At 46.6% G+C, this 22,164-nt stretch overlaps 1 protein-coding gene across 2 annotated transcripts in view; it reads left to right on the forward strand.

Annotated features, from left to right (window-relative positions):
• LAMB1 (laminin subunit beta 1) overlaps positions 1-22,164 on the forward strand; it is a 728,031-nt gene that overhangs the window by 660,532 nt on the left and 45,335 nt on the right. For both annotated transcript variants that reach the window (XM_069229822.1, XM_069229821.1), the window contains 2 exons: positions 307-448; positions 12,049-12,225. In XM_069229822.1, coding sequence (XP_069085923.1) covers positions 307-448; positions 12,049-12,225 — 319 coding nt within the window. The remainder of the gene's footprint in view (positions 1-306; positions 449-12,048; positions 12,226-22,164) is intronic.

Genomic DNA, 22,164 nt, shown 5'->3' on the forward strand with positions numbered 1-22,164 from the left:
CTATGAATATTCAGCTGCTATTCTTCTGACTCTGCATCTGCTCAGCTCTTTTGCCACTTTGGGGGTGATCTTGTTAAAAAGAACAAACTTTCATCACTCTTAACTTTAAAGTTTCCAAATGTTTCTTATTAAGAAACAAACTCTTATTGTTTGGATTAAAATATAAATATAATTGCAGAAGCTAATGAGAGTTAACAACGAAGATGCTTATTTTCTCATTGTTTTGGGCTTAATATAAATGTATGTTTAACAGACAATGATTTTTTATATATATATTTATATATATTTTATATTTTTCCCCCACAGTGAAAGTGCCTCAGATGCTAAAGCCACAGCTGACATTGTAAAAGAGGCCTTAGAAGAAGCTGAGAAGGCTCAGATTTCTGCAGAGAATGCCATCAAGAAAGCAGATGATGACATTAGGGGAACCCAAGACCTCCTTTCATCAGTAAGTCTTGGTATTAAGTGGGTGAATTTCAGTTTTCCTAAAACAAAATCCTTTCTCACCAAACCTAATACCTTGTGTGTCATTGTATGTGCTACAGATTATCCAGACCACAGATCCATTCTGTATTTGGCTGTAATCTTAAAACACAATACCCATTTTGACAAAGTTGGCAATATGTATGTAGCAAGAAATACCCTATCACCTGTTGTAAGGAAATGCCTCCTTGGCATGGTTGCCCCCTGACTTTTTGCCTTTGCTGATGCTATGTTTACAATTGAAAGTGTGCTGAGGCCTGCTAACCAGGCCCCAGCACCAGTGTTCTTTCCCTAACCTGTACTTTTGTATCCACAATTGGCAGACCCTGGCATCCAGATAAGTCCCTTGTAACTGGTACTTCTAGTACCAAGGGCCCTGATGCCAAGGAAGGTCTCTAAGGGCTGCAGCATGTCTTATGCCACCCTGGAGACCTCTCACTCAGCACAGACACACTGCTTACCAGCTTGTGTGTGCTAGTGAGGACAAAACGAGTAAGTCGACATGGCACTCCCCTCAGGGTGCCATGCCAGCCTCTCACTGCCTATGCAGTATAGGTAAGACACCCCTCTAGCAGGCCTTACAGCCCTAAGGCAGGGTGCACTATACCATAGGTGAGGGTACCAGTGCATGAGCATGGTACCCCTACAGTGTCTAAACAAAACCTTAGACATTGTAAGTGCAGGGTAGCCATAAGAGTATATGGTCTGGGAGTCTGTCAAACACGAACTCCACAGCACCATAATGGCTACACTGAAAACTGGGAAGTTTGGTATCAAACTTCTCAGCACAATAAATGCACACTGATGCCAGTGTACATTTTATTGTAAAATACACCACAGAGGGCACCTTAGAGGTGCCCCCTGAAACTTAACCGACTATCTGTGTAGGCTGACTAGTTTTAGCAGCCTGCCACAAACCGAGACATGTTGCTGGCCCCATGGGGAGAGTGCCTTTGTCACTCTGAGGCCAGTAACAAAGCCTGCACTGGGTGGAGATGCTAACACCTCTCCCAGGCAGGAATTGTCACACCTGGCGGTGAGCCTCAAAGGCTCACCTCCTTTGTGACAACCCAGCAGGACACTCCAGCTAGTGGAGTTGCCCGCCCCCTCCGGCCAGACCCCACTTTTTGGCGGCAAGGCCGGAGAAAATAATGAGAATAACAAGGAGGAGTCACTGGCCAGTCAGGACAGCCCCTAAGGTGTCCTGAGCTGAGGTGACTCTAACTTTTAGAAATCCTCCATCTTGCAGATGGAGGATTCCCCCAATAGGGTTAGGATTGTGACCCCCTCCCCTTGGGAGGAGGCACAAAGAGGGTGTACCCACCCTCAGGGCTAGTAGCCATTGGCTACTAACCCCCCAGACCTAAACACGCCCTTAAATTTAGTATTTAAGGGCTACCCTGAACCCTAGAAAATTAGATTCCAACAACAAGAAGAAGGACTGCCTAGCTGAAAACCCCTGCAGCGGAAGACCAGAAGACGACAACTGCCTTGGCTCCAGAAACTCACCGGCCTGTCTCCTGCCTTCCAAAGATCCTGCTCCAGCGACGCCTTCCGAAGGGACCAGCGGCCTCGACATCCTCTGAGGACTGCCCCTGCTTCGAAAAGACAAGAAACTCCCGAGGACAGCGGACCTGCTCCAAGAAAAGCTGCACTTTGTTTCCAGCAACTTTAAAGATCCCTGCAAGCTCCCCGCAAGAAGCGTGAGACTTGCAACACTGCACCCGGCGACCCCGACTCGGCTGGTGGCGATCCAACACCTCAGGAGGGACCCCAGGACTACTCTGATACTGTGAGTACCAAAACCTATCCCCCCTGAGCCCCCACAGCGCCGCCTGCAGAGGGAATCCCGAGGCTTCCCCTGACCGCGACTCTTTGAAACCAAAGTCCCGACACCTGGGAGAGACCCTGCACCCGCAGCCCCCAGGACCTGAAGGACCGGACTTTCACTGGAGGAGTGACCCCCAGGAGTCCCTCTCCCTTGCCCAAGTGGAGGTTTCCCCGAGGAACCCCCCCCTTGCCTGCCTGCAGCGCTGAAGAGATCCCTAGATCTCCCATTGACTTCCATTACAAACCCGACGCTTGTTTCTACACTGCACCCGGCCGCCCCCGCGCTGCTGAGGGTGAAATTTCTGTGTGGACTTGTGTCCCCCCCGGTGCCCTACAAAACCCCCCTGGTCTGCCCTCCGAAGACGCGGGTACTTACCTGCAAGCAGACCGGAACCGGGGCACCCCCTTCTCTCCATTCTAGCCTATGTGTTTTGGACACCACTTTGAACTCTGCACCTGACCGGCCCTGAGCTGCTGGTGTGGTGACTTTGGGGTTGCTCTGAACCCCCAACGGTGGGCTATCTTGGACCAAGAACTGAACCCTGTAAGTGTCTTACTTACCTGGTAAAACTAACAAATACTTACCTCCCCTAGGAACTGTGAAAATTGCACTAAGTGTCCACTTTTAAAACAGCTATTTGTTAATAACTTGAAAAGTATACATGCAATTTTGATGATTTGAAGTTCCTAAAGTACTTACCTGCAATACCTTTCGAATGAGCTATTACATGTAGAACTTGAACCTGTGGTTCTTAAAATAAACTAAGAAAAGATATTTTTCTATATAAAAACCTATTGGCTGGATTTGTCTCTGAGTGTGTGTACCTCATTTATTGTCTATGTGTATGTACAACAAATGCTTAACACTACTCCTTGGATAAGCCTACTGCTCGACCACACTACCACAAAATAGAGCATTAGTATTATCTATTTTTACCACTATTTTACCTCTAAGGGGAACCCTTGGACTCTGTGCATGCTATTCCTTACTTTGAAATAGCACATACAGAGCCAACTTCCTACATTGGTGGATCAGCGGTGGGGTACAAGACTTTGCATTTGCTGGACTACTCAGCCAATACCTGATCACACGACAAATTCCAAAATTGTCATTAGAAATTGATTTTTGCAATTTGAAAAGTTTTCTAAATTCTTAAAAGACCTGCTAGGGCCTTGTGTTAGATCCTGTTTAGCATTTCTTTTAGAGTTTAAAAGTTTGTTAAAAGTTTGAATTAGATTCTAGAACCAGTTTTAGTTTCTTAAAAAGTATTCCAACTTTTAGAAGCATAATGTCTAGCACAGATGTGAATGTGGTGGAACTCGACACCACACCTTACCTCCATCTACAGATGAGAGAGCTAAGGTCACTCTGTAAACTAAAGAAAATAGCAATGGGCCCCAAACCTACCAAAGTACAGCTCCAGGAGCTTTTGGCAGAGTTTGAAAAGGCCAACCCCTCTGAGGATGGCAACTCAGAGGATGAAGATAGTGACTTGGAGGGAAATTCCCCCCCTCCAGTCCTACTTAGGGAGAGCAGGGCTTCTCAAGCCCTGACTCCACAAATAATAGTCAGAGATGCTGGTTCCCTCACAGGAGGGACCAACAACTCTGAAATCACTGAGGATAACTCCAGTGAAGAGGACATCCAGTTAGCCAGGATGGCCAAAAGATTGGCTTTGGAAAGACAGATCCTAGCCATAGAGAGGGAAAGACAAGAGATGGGCCTAGGACCCATCAATGGTGGCAGCAACATAAATAGGGTCAGAGATTCTCCTGACATGTTGAAAATCCCCAAAGGGATTGTAACTAAATATGAAGATGGTGATGACATCACCAAATGGTTCACAGCTTTTGAGAGGGCTTGTGTAACCAGAAAAGTGAACAGATCTCACTGGGGTGCTCTCCTTTGGGAAATGTTCACAGGAAAGTGTAGGGATAGACTCCTCACACTCTCTGGACAAGATGCAGAATCTTATGACCTCATGAAGGGTACCCTGATTGAGGGCTTTGGATTCTCCACTGAGGAGTACAGGATTAGGTTCAGGGGGGCTCAAAAATCCTCGAGCCAGACCTGGGTTGACTTTGTTGACTACTCAGTGAAAACACTAGATGGTTGGATTCAAGGCAGTGGTGTAAGTAATTATGATGGGCTGTACAATTTATTTGTGAAAGAACACCTGTTAAGTAATTGTTTCAATGATAAACTGCATCAGCATCTGGTAGACCTAGGACCAATTTCTCCCCAAGAATTGGGAAAGAAGGCGGACCATTGGGTCAAGACAAGGGTGTCCAAGACTTCAACAGGGGGTGACCAAAAGAAAGGGGTCACAAAGACTCCCCAGCAGAAGGGTGATGAGACAACCAAAACTAAAAATAGTAAAGAGTCTTCTACAGGCCCCCAAAAACCTGCACAGGAGGGTGGGCCCAGAGCCTCTTCACAAAACAATGGGTACAAGGGTAAAAACTTTGATCCCAAAAAGGCCTGGTGTCATAGCTGTAAACAGCATGGACACCAAACTGGAGACAAGGCCTGTCCCAAGAAAGGTTCCACTCCAAACTCCCATCCAGGTAACACTGGTATGGCTAGTCTCCAAGTGGGATCAACAGTGTGCCCAGAGCAAATCAGGGTTCACACTGAAGCTACTCTAGTTTCTGAGGGTGGGGTGGATTTAGCCACACTAGCTGTCTGGCCGCCTAACATGCAAAAATACAGACAGCAACTCTTAATTAATGGGACTAGAATAGAGGGCCTGAGGGATACAGGTGCCAGTGTCACCATGGTGACAGAGAAACTGGTTTCCCCTGGCCAATACCTGACTGGAAAAACTTACACAGTCACCAACGCTGACAATCAGAGAAAAGTACATCCCATGGCAATGGTTACTTTAGAATGGGGAGGGGTCAATGGCCTGAAACAGGTGGTGGTCTCCTCAAATATCCCAGTGGACTGTCTGCTTGGAAATGACCTGGAGTCCTCAGCATGGGCTGAGGTAGAGCTAAAAACCCATGCAGCAATGCTGGGTATCCCTGAACTGGTGTGTGTGAAAACAAGAGCACAATGCAAGGCACAGGGTGAAAAAGTAGAGCTGGAGTCTGGAAAAATGGCCCAGCCTACCAAGAGAACAGGAAAGTCAGTTGGGAAACCAACTGCAACACAGCAAAAGAAAGGGAACCTCTCTTCTCAGGAAGAAGTTCTGCCCTCTGAGGGAACTGAGCCTTTGGAGCTTGAACCTTATCAGGTTGAGCTCTTAGGCCCAGGGGGACCCTCAAGGGAAGAGCTGTGTAAGGGACAAGAAACCTGTCCCTCTCTTGAAGGCCTTAGGCAGCAAGCTGCTGAAGAGTCCAAAGGCAAGAAAAATGGAACACATAGGGTCTATTGGGAAGATGGGCTCCTGTACACTGAGGCCAAAGACCCCAAACCTGGTGCCACTAGGAGAGTGGTAGTGCCTCAGCTGTTCAGAGAGTTCATCCTAACATTGGCCCATGACATTCCCCTTGCTGGACATTTGGGACAAACCAAGACGTGGGAGAGGTTAGTCAACCACTTCTACTGGCCCAATATGTCCAGCATGGTTAAGGAGTTTTGCCTCTCCTGCCCCACCTGTCAAGCCAGTGGTAAGACAGGTGGGCATCCAAAGGCCCCCCTCATTCCACTTCCAGTGGTGGGGGTGCCCTTTGAAAGAGTGGGTGTGGACATAGTTGGTCCACTGGAACCTCCCACAGCCTCAGGAAATATGTATATCCTGGTAGTAGTGGATCATGCTACCAGGTATCCTGAAGCTATTCCCCTTAGGTCAACTACTGCCCCTGCAGTAGCCAAGGCCCTCATTGGTATCTTTACCAGAGTGGGTTTCCCTAAGGAGGTGGTGTCTGACCGAGGTACCAACTTCATGTCAGCATACCTAAAGCACATGTGGAATGAGTGTGGAGTGACTTACAAATTCACTACACCATACCATCCACAAACTAATGGCTTGGTTGAGAGATTCAACAAGACATTAAAGGGCATGATCATGGGGCTCCCAGAAAAACTCAAAAGGAGATGGGATGTCCTCCTGCCATGTCTGCTTTTCGCTTACAGGGAGGTACCACAGAAGGGAGTAGGGTTCTCACCCTTTGAACTTCTGTTTGGTCATCCTGTAAGGGGACCACTTGCCCTTGTTAAAGAAGGCTGGGAGAGACCTCTCCATGAGCCTAAACAGGACATAGTGGACTATGTACTTGGCCTTCGCTCTAGAATGGCAGAGTACATGGAAAAGGCAACCAAAAACCTTGAGGCCAGCCAACAGCTCCAGAAGTTTTGGTATGACCAAAAGGCTGCACTGGTTGAGTTCCAACCAGGGCAGAAGGTCTGGGTTCTGGAGCCTGTGGCTCCCAGGGCACTCCAGGACAAATGGAGTGGCCCTTACCCAGTACTAGAGAGGAAGAGTCAGGTCACCTACTTGGTGGACCTGGGCACAAGCAGGAGCCCCAAAAGGGTGATCCATGTAAACCGCCTTAAGCTCTTCCACGACAGGGCTGATGTCAATCTGTTGATGGTAACAGATGAGGATCAGGAGGCAGAGAGTGAACCTCTCCCTGATCTTCTGTCATCAGACCCAAAAGATGGTACAGTAGATGGAGTGATCTACTCAGACACCCTCTCTGGCCAACAGCAAGCTGATTGTAGGAGAGTCCTACAACAGTTTCCTGAACTCTTCTCCTTAACCCCTGGTCAGACACACCTGTGTACCCATGATGTGGACACAGGAGACAGCATGCCTGTCAAGAACAAAATCTTTAGACAATCTGACCATGTTAAAGAAAGCATCAAGGTGGAAGTCCACAAGATGCTGGAATTGGGAGTCATTGAGCGCTCTGACAGCCCCTGGGCTAGCCCAGTGGTCTTAGTCCCCAAACCTCACACCAAAGATGGAAAGAAAGAGATGAGGTTTTGTGTGGACTACAGAGGGCTCAATTCTGTCACCAAGACAGATGCCCATCCAATTCCAAGAGCTGATGAGCTCATTGATAAATTAGGTGCTGCCAAATTTCTAAGTACCTTTGACTTGACAGCAGGGTATTGGCAAATAAAAATGGCACCTGGAGCAAAAGAAAAGACAGCATTCTCCACACCTGATGGGCATTATCAGTTTACTGTTATGCCCTTTGGTTTAAAGAATGCCCCTGCCACCTTCCAAAGGTTGGTGAATCAAGTCCTTGCTGGCTTGGAGTCCTTTAGCACAGCTTATCTTGATGATATTGCTGTCTTTAGCTCCACCTGGCAGGATCACCTGGTCCACCTGAGGAAGGTTTTGAAGGCTCTGCAATCTGCAGGCCTCTCTATCAAGGCATCCAAATGCCAGATAGGGCAGGGAACTGTGGTTTACTTGGGACACCTTGTAGGTGGAGGCCAAGTTCAGCCACTCCAACCCAAGATCCAGACTATTCTGGACTGGGTAGCTCCAAAAACCCAGACTCAAGTCAGGGCATTCCTTGGCTTGACTGGGTATTACAGGAGGTTTGTGAAGGGATATGGATCCATTGTGACAGCCCTCACTGAACTCACCTCCAAGAAAATGCCCAAGAAAGTAAACTGGACTGTGGACTGCCAACAGGCCTTTGACACCCTGAAACAGGCAATGTGCTCAGCACCAGTTCTCAAAGCTCCAGATTATTCTAAGCAGTTCATTGTGCAGACTGATGCCTCTGAACATGGGATAGGGGCAGTTTTGTCCCAAACAAATGATGATGGCCTTGACCAGCCTGTTGCTTTCATTAGCAGGAGGTTACTCCCCAGGGAGCAGCGTTGGAGTGCCATTGAGAGGGAGGCCTTTGCTGTGGTCTGGTCCCTGAAGAAGCTGAGACCATACCTCTTTGGGACTCACTTCCTAGTTCAAACTGACCACAGACCTCTCAAATGGCTGATGCAAATGAAAGGTGAAAATCCTAAACTGTTGAGGTGGTCCATCTCCCTACAGGGAATGGACTTTATAGTGGAACACAGACCTGGGACTGCCCATGCCAATGCAGATGGCCTTTCCAGGTTCTTCCACTTAGAAAATGAAGACTCTCTTGGGAAAGGTTAGTCTCATCCTCTTTCGTTTGGGGGGGGGTTGTGTAAGGAAATGCCTCCTTGGCATGGTTGCCCCCTGACTTTTTGCCTTTGCTGATGCTATGTTTACAATTGAAAGTGTGCTGAGGCCTGCTAACCAGGCCCCAGCACCAGTGTTCTTTCCCTAACCTGTACTTTTGTATCCACAATTGGCAGACCCTGGCATCCAGATAAGTCCCTTGTAACTGGTACTTCTAGTACCAAGGGCCCTGATGCCAAGGAAGGTCTCTAAGGGCTGCAGCATGTCTTATGCCACCCTGGAGACCTCTCACTCAGCACAGACACACTGCTTACCAGCTTGTGTGTGCTAGTGAGGACAAAACGAGTAAGTCGACATGGCACTCCCCTCAGGGTGCCATGCCAGCCTCTCACTGCCTATGCAGTATAGGTAAGACACCCCTCTAGCAGGCCTTACAGCCCTAAGGCAGGGTGCACTATACCATAGGTGAGGGTACCAGTGCATGAGCATGGTACCCCTACAGTGTCTAAACAAAACCTTAGACATTGTAAGTGCAGGGTAGCCATAAGAGTATATGGTCTGGGAGTCTGTCAAACACGAACTCCACAGCACCATAATGGCTACACTGAAAACTGGGAAGTTTGGTATCAAACTTCTCAGCACAATAAATGCACACTGATGCCAGTGTACATTTTATTGTAAAATACACCACAGAGGGCACCTTAGAGGTGCCCCCTGAAACTTAACCGACTATCTGTGTAGGCTGACTAGTTTTAGCAGCCTGCCACAAACCGAGACATGTTGCTGGCCCCATGGGGAGAGTGCCTTTGTCACTCTGAGGCCAGTAACAAAGCCTGCACTGGGTGGAGATGCTAACACCTCTCCCAGGCAGGAATTGTCACACCTGGCGGTGAGCCTCAAAGGCTCACCTCCTTTGTGACAACCCAGCAGGACACTCCAGCTAGTGGAGTTGCCCGCCCCCTCCGGCCAGACCCCACTTTTTGGCGGCAAGGCCGGAGAAAATAATGAGAATAACAAGGAGGAGTCACTGGCCAGTCAGGACAGCCCCTAAGGTGTCCTGAGCTGAGGTGACTCTAACTTTTAGAAATCCTCCATCTTGCAGATGGAGGATTCCCCCAATAGGGTTAGGATTGTGACCCCCTCCCCTTGGGAGGAGGCACAAAGAGGGTGTACCCACCCTCAGGGCTAGTAGCCATTGGCTACTAACCCCCCAGACCTAAACACGCCCTTAAATTTAGTATTTAAGGGCTACCCTGAACCCTAGAAAATTAGATTCCAACAACAAGAAGAAGGACTGCCTAGCTGAAAACCCCTGCAGCGGAAGACCAGAAGACGACAACTGCCTTGGCTCCAGAAACTCACCGGCCTGTCTCCTGCCTTCCAAAGATCCTGCTCCAGCGACGCCTTCCGAAGGGACCAGCGGCCTCGACATCCTCTGAGGACTGCCCCTGCTTCGAAAAGACAAGAAACTCCCGAGGACAGCGGACCTGCTCCAAGAAAAGCTGCACTTTGTTTCCAGCAACTTTAAAGATCCCTGCAAGCTCCCCGCAAGAAGCGTGAGACTTGCAACACTGCACCCGGCGACCCCGACTCGGCTGGTGGCGATCCAACACCTCAGGAGGGACCCCAGGACTACTCTGATACTGTGAGTACCAAAACCTATCCCCCCTGAGCCCCCACAGCGCCGCCTGCAGAGGGAATCCCGAGGCTTCCCCTGACCGCGACTCTTTGAAACCAAAGTCCCGACACCTGGGAGAGACCCTGCACCCGCAGCCCCCAGGACCTGAAGGACCGGACTTTCACTGGAGGAGTGACCCCCAGGAGTCCCTCTCCCTTGCCCAAGTGGAGGTTTCCCCGAGGAACCCCCCCCTTGCCTGCCTGCAGCGCTGAAGAGATCCCTAGATCTCCCATTGACTTCCATTACAAACCCGACGCTTGTTTCTACACTGCACCCGGCCGCCCCCGCGCTGCTGAGGGTGAAATTTCTGTGTGGACTTGTGTCCCCCCCGGTGCCCTACAAAACCCCCCTGGTCTGCCCTCCGAAGACGCGGGTACTTACCTGCAAGCAGACCGGAACCGGGGCACCCCCTTCTCTCCATTCTAGCCTATGTGTTTTGGACACCACTTTGAACTCTGCACCTGACCGGCCCTGAGCTGCTGGTGTGGTGACTTTGGGGTTGCTCTGAACCCCCAACGGTGGGCTATCTTGGACCAAGAACTGAACCCTGTAAGTGTCTTACTTACCTGGTAAAACTAACAAATACTTACCTCCCCTAGGAACTGTGAAAATTGCACTAAGTGTCCACTTTTAAAACAGCTATTTGTTAATAACTTGAAAAGTATACATGCAATTTTGATGATTTGAAGTTCCTAAAGTACTTACCTGCAATACCTTTCGAATGAGCTATTACATGTAGAACTTGAACCTGTGGTTCTTAAAATAAACTAAGAAAAGATATTTTTCTATATAAAAACCTATTGGCTGGATTTGTCTCTGAGTGTGTGTACCTCATTTATTGTCTATGTGTATGTACAACAAATGCTTAACACTACTCCTTGGATAAGCCTACTGCTCGACCACACTACCACAAAATAGAGCATTAGTATTATCTATTTTTACCACTATTTTACCTCTAAGGGGAACCCTTGGACTCTGTGCATGCTATTCCTTACTTTGAAATAGCACATACAGAGCCAACTTCCTACACCTGTCTTTCCTAACTCCACAGTCTTCAGAGAACGAATGGGTAACCGTCATCCTGTTCATGCCACTCTGCTGAAGTCTGCTGTATGATGCTTCTTTAGAAGTGGACAGAGAGATCAGCAGCCCAGGCATGGTACAGATGCATCAAAGTTTCAATCCTCCTCCAGTATGTCCACCGGAAACACTGTATGCTTGCCATTTGTTTATGTTGGTGTCTGACTGGGTTGCAGCATAGTTAGTATTATAAATGGCTCAGGGTATATAAATATTTTTTTTTGTGCTAATAAATACTGCTTCTGTGAGCCAAAAAAGGGTGGGTGGGCAGTTAATCACATGCAGTGATGCAGCCCCAAGTCTTCAGGACACTAGACCTCAAATCTTTGAAGCAGGACAAACCGATGTTAAGCCCATTATATTACTGACCAGTCTGCAAGAGGCTCAATGGCTGCTGTTCCTTTTCATGCCCTGCTTCAGATTCTTCTAAAGCCCAACAATGTTATTTGCTAAGTGTCTTGCCAGAGTTAGGGTTGTCAATCTGACCTTTGGAACACAAATATAACCATCTTAGCCTCAAAGACAAAAAGGGCCTATACTATAACTCTGTCAGTCATGCGAGAATATGAAGAAACACTATCAAAAGCTAAAGAAAGGCTTACTTCTAAAAGATCACTTATTAGGCATGGGCTTTAAATGGAGTCCTAGAGGTTTCTAAGCAGCAAAGGAGTGTTAACCATTGATAGTCCCACGTAATGCTCATGATCATGCCTGAATATGTTGAACTTGTAGGGAGGACTGATAAGAATGTTATTTTAGGTTGTCTGCATTACTTTCGCTAACTGAACATGCAAAACATTCACTCACAGCATTCTGGCCATGCACTAATAAATCAAGGTCTCTTTCAAATTGTTGTAAGATGCGTTGATTTTCAATTAAAATCTTCCTTTTGTTTCTTGCTAGATTGAATCAGAGACAGCAGCTTCAGAGGAAACGTTAAATAATGCCACAGAGCGTCTTGCTCAGCTGGAGAAGAATGTTGAAGACCTTAAGAAGAAGACCATGTCAAATACAGACTCAGCTGAAAAGATAACACTGTCAGTGGATAATGTTAAACTGACTGCGGACGACGCTAAAAAGGTATACAGAGAGCGTGTGAGCTGTAGGAAAACAGCATGGTAATAGGTGCAGGTTCTTAATGCTGTCAGAAGGGATAGATAAATGAGTTCCGGAATAATCTAATGACACTGAATAGTTCATCCTTCATTTAGAAGGATTATGACATTTTGATGGTGCCATACTCTGGGAACTCGGACGTGTGCAAACATTTTTGCCATATCACATGTTTGTTGAGAACCAAATGGTGAAGTCATCCCCCTTGTAATGTCAGATGTATGCCCTGCAAGACCTTGTGCATTGTTGGATTCTTTTTTAGCTCTAGCACGCAAGCGCTTTGAACTGTTATAAGTATTGTGGGCTTTTAACTACACTCATCACTTTCACTTGTTCATGGGCTTGCCTTTTAAAAATCACTTGTTGTCATTGGTATTTGCTCTACGTTTGTCCCGACTTGAGGCTATTTTTGTCATGTCTTGCAGACTGCCCCTGTTACATGGATTTTTGCACGATTACTGATATAATTCAGCGTGGGCGAACTATTTCTTGTCTTTCCCCTTCTTGCTGCATGGCCCTCACAGCGCGAACAGGAACACCAACGTGAACTCGATCTGCAGTATTGAAGTGCTGGTCATATTGTTCACAGTTACCTAATAAGTTAGTTCTCGTGGATCTCCCCACTAAAACACTTGAGATTGGTAAATGCTTTACATGAAACAGATATCCTCTTAGCAAAAAAAAGATTAAGGGGAAAAGTTCTAGACCCAACCACTACTACAATATTCACTGCGCTCGGGAAAACTCAAACCACAATGCTTTGCAAGCATTCTTTTACACAACATATTTGCCCATAAATCAGCGTGTGGTGGTCCTAGGACAGTGGGCCCACCACTAAAACATTAAGCACAACATGCCCTTTCTGTGTAGGTCATCTCTGGGACCCAACACTAGGTTAGTGGGGACCCTAAAATAATAACCCCTCCCACCATTCAGTGTCCTTTAAAGCTGTCTCATGGCTGGAATTTTTGTTTTCCAGCTGGGGACAGCTTACTCTTTAAGGGTAAGGGCTGCTTTTTTTTAGCAACATTATTGCTAAAGGCCAGCCACCCGTGAAACTATGTAGTGCACTATGCTGTGTAGGGGCTTACATATATGGTTACTCTGCATTATTTATTACCATTTTCTTTTTGTGTGGTTATGCCCTCTAGGGGCTAACAATATAGTTACATGACCATGTTTCTTACAAATGCTATTTTTATTGTGATGTCCTCTAGGGGCTGTTATAAGCATTACAGTCATATCAACATTATTAAAATATGAGTGGCAGGGAAACTTACTCCATAATTCTTTGTAGGGCATTACTTTTACAAAACATTTGTGCTCATAACTCAGCCTATGATGGTCCTAGGACAGTGGGACCACCTTCACAACATTGATCACAATGTGCTCTTTCTGTCTACTTCATCTTGGGGTCCTCACACTATGTTAATGGGGACCCAAAATAATAAGCCTGCCACCGTTCAATGTCTTTTAAGATTTCTCATGGCTAGAACTTTTGTTTTACAGTTTGGAGAAGTTTTGTTTTAAAGGCCTTATTTGTAATATCATTGCAGTAGGCCTGCTTGCCCTAAACTGCCCTCTAGGGGCTAAGTATAGGGTTACACTGCATTACTTTCTTCTTGTTTTTTTTGCATGGGGCTATGCCCTCTAGGGGCTCACAATATGGTTACATGACCATGTTTCTTACAAATGATTTTGTTATGGTGCCCTCTAGGGGCTGTTTTGAGCATTAGTCTAATGCCAAAGGTTTATTTCTGATATCGACATAAATTATGATTGTATATGTTTTCATAATCTCTCCGTATTACAATTATGACCATAATTCATGCCAATTTAACATCCCCATACACTATGACTGAACACTCTTGATATGTTTGGATGACTTTCTAGTTAATTTCTCCTCTGTGGCTGTCTTTTTTTTTTTTTTTCTTTTTTTTTGTTAGCCAGCCAGCATCTCTCATGGTGGGGTGGTGAAAGTGGTAGTTTATTGAAATAAGCATGGCAGATTTAAATTAGGATGCTAAATGTCAACATTTACATTTTTGCTGCAGATAGAGGTAGAGGGTAAATGAAAGTGCTTTCGTTATATGCAAGGCCACTGTAATTATATGGCAGGAAAAGACGAAATTATGAGGCAGGGTTGACTAATTTATGTGACAAGAAAAGTCCAGTTATGAACTTACAATGCCAATAAGTCTAACTCAAACAAATGTGAGACCTATTGCATTGCAAATGCTTGTTTTACCAATAGGTATGGAAACAGGACAGAGGAGCTCCAATGCTCAAGGATGTACACTGAAGGATTGTTGAGGGAAATCATGACAAAAGAGACTGTTTAAAACACTGAAGAAAACCTGAAGGGGCACTGCCATTACCATTTTTTTGATAAGGTGGTCTGAGGGTGTGTATCCAGATTGCTATCGACCCCAGGAGAGATCAGAAGACTCTATTTAGATTAGACTTGTGCCTACTGAAAGACCACGGAGATGAGGATTGCAAAGTCTGCACCGAATTTCAGCAGAAACCTTTGTAAGTTTGAGAAAAGCAGCAGTGGGCCCATTATTCTAACAAATACAAGCTGATATTTTACAACTGTATAGTGGGTGTGATTTTGAAAAGAAAATTGGCTGGAATGTATTTTCTCCATTGACTTATAGTGAATTCTGAGGATATTTCGGCTGGAGACAGGTAAAATAAAGCCATTTTTGGTTAAAAAATCGGGAGTCTACCACCTGAATTGGGTCGATTGGCATGTATATTATGATGTGCCCACAGCAAAAGTGGCCTACACTCAAGGACATCAATCTGCCAAGTGATGATGAAAAGAACACAGAAAAGAAGGAATTGGCATACAGAGGGGGCTCTGACACTTTAGAGTCATCAACATTGAGAAACTGAATGTGGCGTGGAAAGCGAGGAAGGATGGCAAAGCTATGAGATACCAGCAAGTAACATTGCATACTTGTGTCAGAGCTCAGCCTGCTAAATTGTCCACAAAGTCCCCGATGAATCCCCTATGCTATAATACTTGACTATCAAAGGGTGGCAAAAGTATAAAAAGCCCCATGAGTCCAAAATCAAGGACACTGCAGGAGCCAGCCCCTCAGAGATAGCTTTGATGCAGAAAGGTGATTGAGAAAAGTTGAGAGAGCGTGAGGCAAAGGAAAATGAATCTCCAAAACAAAGAGCAATGCAAAATCAACACTCTGACAGTCAATGGTTGCTTGGGTTATGCCAAAATGGTTGTCATGTTACCAACCAAAAAATAATTACAATAAATAAAAAGGGTTTCTGTACAATCAGTCACAGGTGGCTAGAGATCTCTGGGAAGAGCAGAGAGAGCTTGAGCCTCCAACCATACTGGATTCGCGAAATGAGGTACCGGAAGGGTTTCTCTGTGGTGATAACAGCAACATCGAAGACATGGGCTTCGACAAAGAGGTGTGGCAGGGCCTCAACACCAGTACTATAGAGGAGACTGACCGTTGTAGCCAGATGATTTAATGGTATACCAGCTCCCTGCTGTAATGCGCTGCAGACCCATATGGAGTTCAGCTTGAAGAACAACAAGCGAAGGCCTGCTTCCTTCTATAAACCCTCATGCAAATCCAGAAGAAAAACCTCTATCGTCAAATGCTCCCAAACATCTTGGACCTAAGAAAGGATGCTTTTCGAGAGGCCACATCTTCAAAGTAGATGAGCCCTCGAGTAGAGAAGAAATGTAAGCACTTGGTATCAAATATATTTCTCAGATCAGTCCTCGACACTTCAGATGCTTGCAGGTCGGTAGATGTGTACTTGAACAGCTCTGAGGAAGCAGACCTAGCTCAGAGCTTCAGGTTTCAAGTCGGAAATCCGTTTGTCATCAGTATGCCATTCATTTTTGAGATGTGTCCAAATAAGCACCACTCAGAAAGCTATTATCACGCCCAACCTTTTCCTCCACCACCAAACCCGCCACGTTATGCCCCCTTGCCCGCTCTGCCAATCTTTCTCATGCTTCGTGTCCTCTTTCCTCACTTCACACCTCATTTCCCCTACTTGGTCATCTGTACCTGTTGTTTAAAGCCTTTGAAACGTTGTTACTTGTTGGACCCATACCATCCTTCTAGGACATGTAGGGTGAAGCAGAGTCACAGCAAGACCTTATGGTGCAACTGACAGTTGAGGGATGAAATTACTTGCACCCATTCTGAGCAAGTACGTCCCATTTTCAACCTAGGACAGTCGCTAAACTAAAGCTTTACAAATTGCTGACATCTACTACTTCCCATGTATTTGATTGTGAATGTCTTGAAACCTGTCATCTTGTATTCTTTATACCGAAGTAGCAATTTGCCTGGTGCATGCAGTCCATTCTGGCTTTTCAACTGTGTTGCCGGGCTGGAGAGAGTCTATCGCGCATGTGTGTTTGGCCGGCCTGAGCCGGCTGGCCAAATACATGCGCAATGATGGGAAGTGCTGAGCACCCACCTCACAGCTAATCACCGAGATGCACGCCCCATTTACAACGAACCCTCATTGTGAAAGTTTTGCAGCTTCTGCTGCTAGCGGGGGGCGGCGCTCCTCTGCCCTAACAGAGGAGCCGCCCCTGGCTACATCAGGGCTAGACGCCCCTGACGAAAACAGTTTGGCAACTGGTTTTCCCCTCTTCTTCCCGTGCCATCCTGTTTGCCTAAACAATGAGGCAGCCATCCTCCCTAGTGTGACACATCTGCTTTCAAAGGCTGCTTCCCTTTTGAAGCCTGCCTTTTGGGACTAACACCCAAGCGGGTTCCTGCAGGAGGGAAGTAACACCTCCCTGGCCTGAAATTCCTCATTGTTCACCGCTGGCATGTCTCCAGGATGGCAAAAAAGCAGTCTCTTGGAACAGACTGTGTGCCCAGAAAGGCACAGAAATTTTAAAGGAAACAAGGTGGAAGCTTTGCTAAAGCTGCACATTGCAACACGTTAGGCTAATTTCGACTTTAGATACAAGTTGGGCTTCATGTAACAAGGTGTTTGATACCTTGGGGTGCTCACTTTGACCGCACTTTTCAGGGGTAAGCACAGCTGAGGAGTCAGCGTTTAATCCTGCTCTTGACAATTTGGCAACCTAGGGCCTGATTTAGAACTCAGTGGACGACTTACTTTGTCACAACAGTGACAGACATCCTGTCTGCTGAAATCTAAATCCTATAGAACATAATGGGATTTTGATTTCTGCTGACAACATACATATGCGTCACTGTTGTGACGGAGTAACCCGGCCGCAGAGTTCTAAATTGGGCCCCTAGACTTTCCACAGTAAAAACAGTAGTTTTGCATGTTTACTGTCAGGACATTTAAGTGCATGTCCACCGTCCATCATGTCACACCCTGCCTTAGCACTTGGTAGGTATGCCGGGGGGGGGGGGGGGGGGGGGGGGGGGACTTAAACACACATACTGATGAAGTGGCGGCTTTGCCATTGCTTTCAATGGCAATGGCGTGATCACAGTGCAGGACTGTTCTACCAGTCTGCAGTGGCAGACTGAGGGACTTTTTTTTTTTTTTTTAACTTGGGAGACCGTCAGGGTGGTACAACCAGTGGTACCCCTCTTACTTACAATGCCATATCCTAGGGACTTACTAGTAAGTTATCCACTTCCGTTGGTTACGACCAATTTGACATACACCTTAGGGTATGGGCACTGGCACTTAGGTCTGGTTAGCAGATTTGGAAAACCAGCAGCATCTGTCGAAAAACGTAGGGGTGACTATACAAAAAGAGGCATCTCCTTACATTGATGCATTTACATGATGCACAATTTTCTTATGCTTCTCTACCAGTGTTCTTCTCTGCTATTATAGCAAAACTTGTTGAGAATAATGTCCGACGATGATCATGATGAATCTACATAGGAAGAAAGAGAGAACATTTTTGATACCTCCCATTTTAATAATACTGATAAATCAGTGTTATACTTAGGACCAAGCCCATATATACTTGATCAGTTGGAACATTGCGGGGCTTCGATCTAAAATAAATAACCCGGATTGGACGAGTTTTATATAATCTTTTGACATAATTTGCTTACAGGAAACTTGGTCAAAAGATACGTTCCTTTTGGATGGGTACACAACTCTTTACCAGCTGGCATTAACTTCTTCAATGGTAAGAGCGCGAGGAGGTCTTTTAGTTCTTGTATCCCTACGACTACCATTATTGAAGGCTTCTTTAATTTGGTCTTCACCTTATTTTATGATTGTCCTACTATCTATTAGGGGGTGTAAAGGTATTCTGATTTTCAATATCTACAACAATGTCCCACGTGGTCTCCTTAAAGGAATCCTAGAGGACCTAGTGGACTTTATCGATTCTTCCTCCGAATTACAGGATGAAGATTTAGTAGTCTTATGGGTCGGTGATTTTAATGCTCCCCTATGTTGTCCGGAAAATTTAGAACTGTGTGCTATTCCCATTGAAGGCAGAGTTAATCCACTTTATTCATTCACCTGAAGGAGAAGCTCTGAACTCCTTTCTATGTAACTTCAATCTGGTTCACGTTAGGGAGAAAGTGCCACTAGATTCTTTAAATGTTCCAACGTTCACAGGGAATTCTAAGGGGAGTACTATTGATTTTATTCTTATTGGCTCCCCTGATTATCATTTAATTTGTGATTTTAAGATAATCCCTCACTGTGCTAGTGACCCCAATCCCTTATGTATTAACCTAGACTTAATCATTGACCAGGTCTCTAGGGATAAGGGATTGAGAAGAAACATCACGTTCGATGGCATCTGTCGCTGTAGATACGCATGTTCTGCAATAGCTCGCCATCTGGTGTTGGGCCGGAGTGTTACAAGTTGTTTTTCTTCGAAGAAGTCTTTCGAGTCACGGGACCGAGTGACTCCTCCTTTTGTCTCCATTGCGCATGGGCGTCGACTCCATCCTCGATTGTTTTTTTTCCGCCATCGGGTTCGGACGTGTTCCTGTCGCTCCGAGTTTCGGAACAGAAAAAAATAGTTAATTTCGGAAGATTTTCGTCGGTATTGTTGCGTTCGGGATCGGCATACCTACATTCAACACCGCATCGAAGATCGAAGAGCTCCGGTGCCCTTCGGGGTAATTTTTCGATCCTCCGTCGGGGCCTGGCCGGCCCGACCGCGTGCTGAAGAACGCCGATGGAACGGACCCCGTTCCGTTTCTGCCCCAAATGCCACAATAAATACCCCTACACAGACCAACACTTGGTCTGCAACCTGTGCCTGTCACCTGAGCACAGCGAAGACACCTGCGAGGCCTGTCGTGCGTTCCGGTCCAGAAAAACACTCCGAGACCGTCGAGCCAGAAGACTTCAAATGGCGTCCGCACCGACAGCCCGACGGGAGTTCGAGGAACAGGAAGAGGAAGGTACCTTCTCGATCCAAGACTCAGACTCCGAAGGATTCGACGATACACAAACCGTGAGTAAGACGTCGAAAACCACACAAAGAAACATTTACAAGGCCCAGGGGACGCCACTGCCACCAGGCCATGGCTCCACCCATAAATTCGGTGACCGACCGTCGGCACCGAAAAAGGCCAAAACAGTGCCGAGATCGTCCGACTCCGGTCGAGACACCGGCACGCAGCCTTCTCGGGACCGAGAAAGTGCTGGAGACAAGCCTCGACACCGAGATGCCGGTGTGGACACGGCTCGACGCCGAGACAGCGGCACCGAAACAGATCGACGCCGAGAGGTTTCGGCCCCGAAAAGGAAAAAAGTCACCTCGGAGCCGAAAAAACACGCAGACACAGTTTCGACGCCGAAACAAACTGCAAGCGACCCAGCTTCAGGCTCTTATACAGAAGAGCACTCGCTAACCTCCCAAATGCAGAAGCATAGGTTTGAGGAAGAGCTACAAGCAACGGATGCGGACCATACGCAAAAGCGTATCTTCATTCAGCAGGGGACAGGAAAAATAAGCACCCTTCCCCCCATTAGGAGAAAGAGAAGGTTGGAGTTCCAGACGGAACAAGCACCACAACCAAAAGTGGTGAAAAGAGTTACACCACCACCCTCTCCTCCGCCCGTGATTAACGTTTCACCAGCACAAACGCCATCACACTCCCCAGCTCACACCACCATGAGCCAGGGTGACCAAGACCAGGACGCATGGGACCTATACGACGCCCCAGTGTCAGATAACAGCCCAGAGGCATACCCTACAAAACCATCTCCACCAGAAGACAGCACCGCGTACTCTCAGGTGGTGGCTAGAGCAGCACAATTTCACAACGTAAGCCTCCACTCAGAACAGGTCGAGGATGATTTCCTGTTCAACACACTCTCCTCCACCCACAGCTCCTACCAAAGCCTGCCTATGCTCCCTGGTATGCTCCGGCACGCAAAAGACATATTTAAGGACCCGGTCAAAAGTAGGGCAATCACACCAAGGGTGGAAAAAAAGTATAAGCCGCCTCCTACAGACCCGGCTTTCATCACAACACAGCTGCCACCAGACTCTGTTGTTGTAGGAGCAGCTAGGAAAAGGGCCAACTCTCACACATCTGGAGATGCACCACCCCCAGATAAAGAAAGCCGCAAGTTTGATGCAGCTGGTAAAAGAGTCGCAGCACAAGCTGCAAACCAGTGGCGCATCGCGAACTCCCAGGCACTACTTGCGCGCTATGACAGAGCCCACTGGGACGAGATGCAACATCTCATTGAACATCTGCCCAAAGACTTCCAAAATAGGGCAAAACAAGTGGTTGAGGAGGGACAGGCCATCTCCAACAACCAGATCCGCTCCTCCATGGACGCTGCAGATACAGCTGCACGGACAATTAATACATCTGTAACTATCAGAAGGCATGCATGGCTCCGAACGTCTGGATTTAAACCAGAGATTCAACAAGCAGTTCTCAATATGCCTTTTAATGAAAAAGAACTGTTCGGTCCAGAAGTGGACACAGCGATTGAGAAACTCAAAAAGGATACGGACACTGCCAAAGCCATGGGCGCACTCTACTCCCCGCAGAGCAGAGGGAATTACAGCACATTCCGTAAAACGCCCTTTCGAGGGGGGTTTCGGGGTCAAAGCACACAAGCCAGCACCTCACAAGCCACACCGTCCAGTTACCAAGGACAGTATAGAGGAGGTTTTCGGGGACAATATAGAGGAGGGCAATTCCCTAGAAATAGAGGAAGATTCCAAAGCCCCAAAACCCCTACTACTAAACAGTGACTCACATGTCACTCACCCCCTCCACACAACACCAGTGGGGGGACGAATAGGTCATTATTACAGAGCATGGGAGAAAATCACTACAGACACTTGGGTTCTAGCAATTATCCAACATGGTTATTGCATAGAATTTCTACAGTTCCCTCCAAACATACCACCAAAAGCACAAAATTTGACAAAACATCATTCCAATCTCCTGGAGATAGAAGTGCAGGCACTATTGCAAAAGAATGCAATCGAATTAGTGCCAAACACACAAATAAACACAGGAGTTTACTCACTGTACTTTCTGATACCAAAGAAGGACAAAACGCTGAGACCAATCCTAGACCTCAGAGTAGTGAACACTTTCATCAAATCAGACCACTTTCACATGGTCACACTACAAGAAGTATTGCCATTGCTAAAGCTGCACGACTACATGGCAACTTTAGACCTCAAGGATGCTTATTTCCATATACCAATTCACCCATCGCACAGGAAATACCTAAGGTTTGTATTCAAAGGAATACATTACCAATTCAAGGTACTGCCTTTCGGATTAACAACCGCACCAAGAGTCTTTACCAAATGTCTAGCGGTAGTCGCTGCACACATCAGAAGGCAGCAAATACATGTGTTCCCATATCTAGACGACTGGCTAATCAAGGCCCATTCGTTAATAGAGTGCTCAAATCACACAAATCATATCATACAAACCCTCTTCAAAC

Source organism: Pleurodeles waltl, chromosome 4_1 (assembly GCF_031143425.1).
Source record: "Pleurodeles waltl isolate 20211129_DDA chromosome 4_1, aPleWal1.hap1.20221129, whole genome shotgun sequence".
NCBI classification, from domain to species: domain Eukaryota; kingdom Metazoa; phylum Chordata; class Amphibia; order Caudata; family Salamandridae; genus Pleurodeles; species Pleurodeles waltl.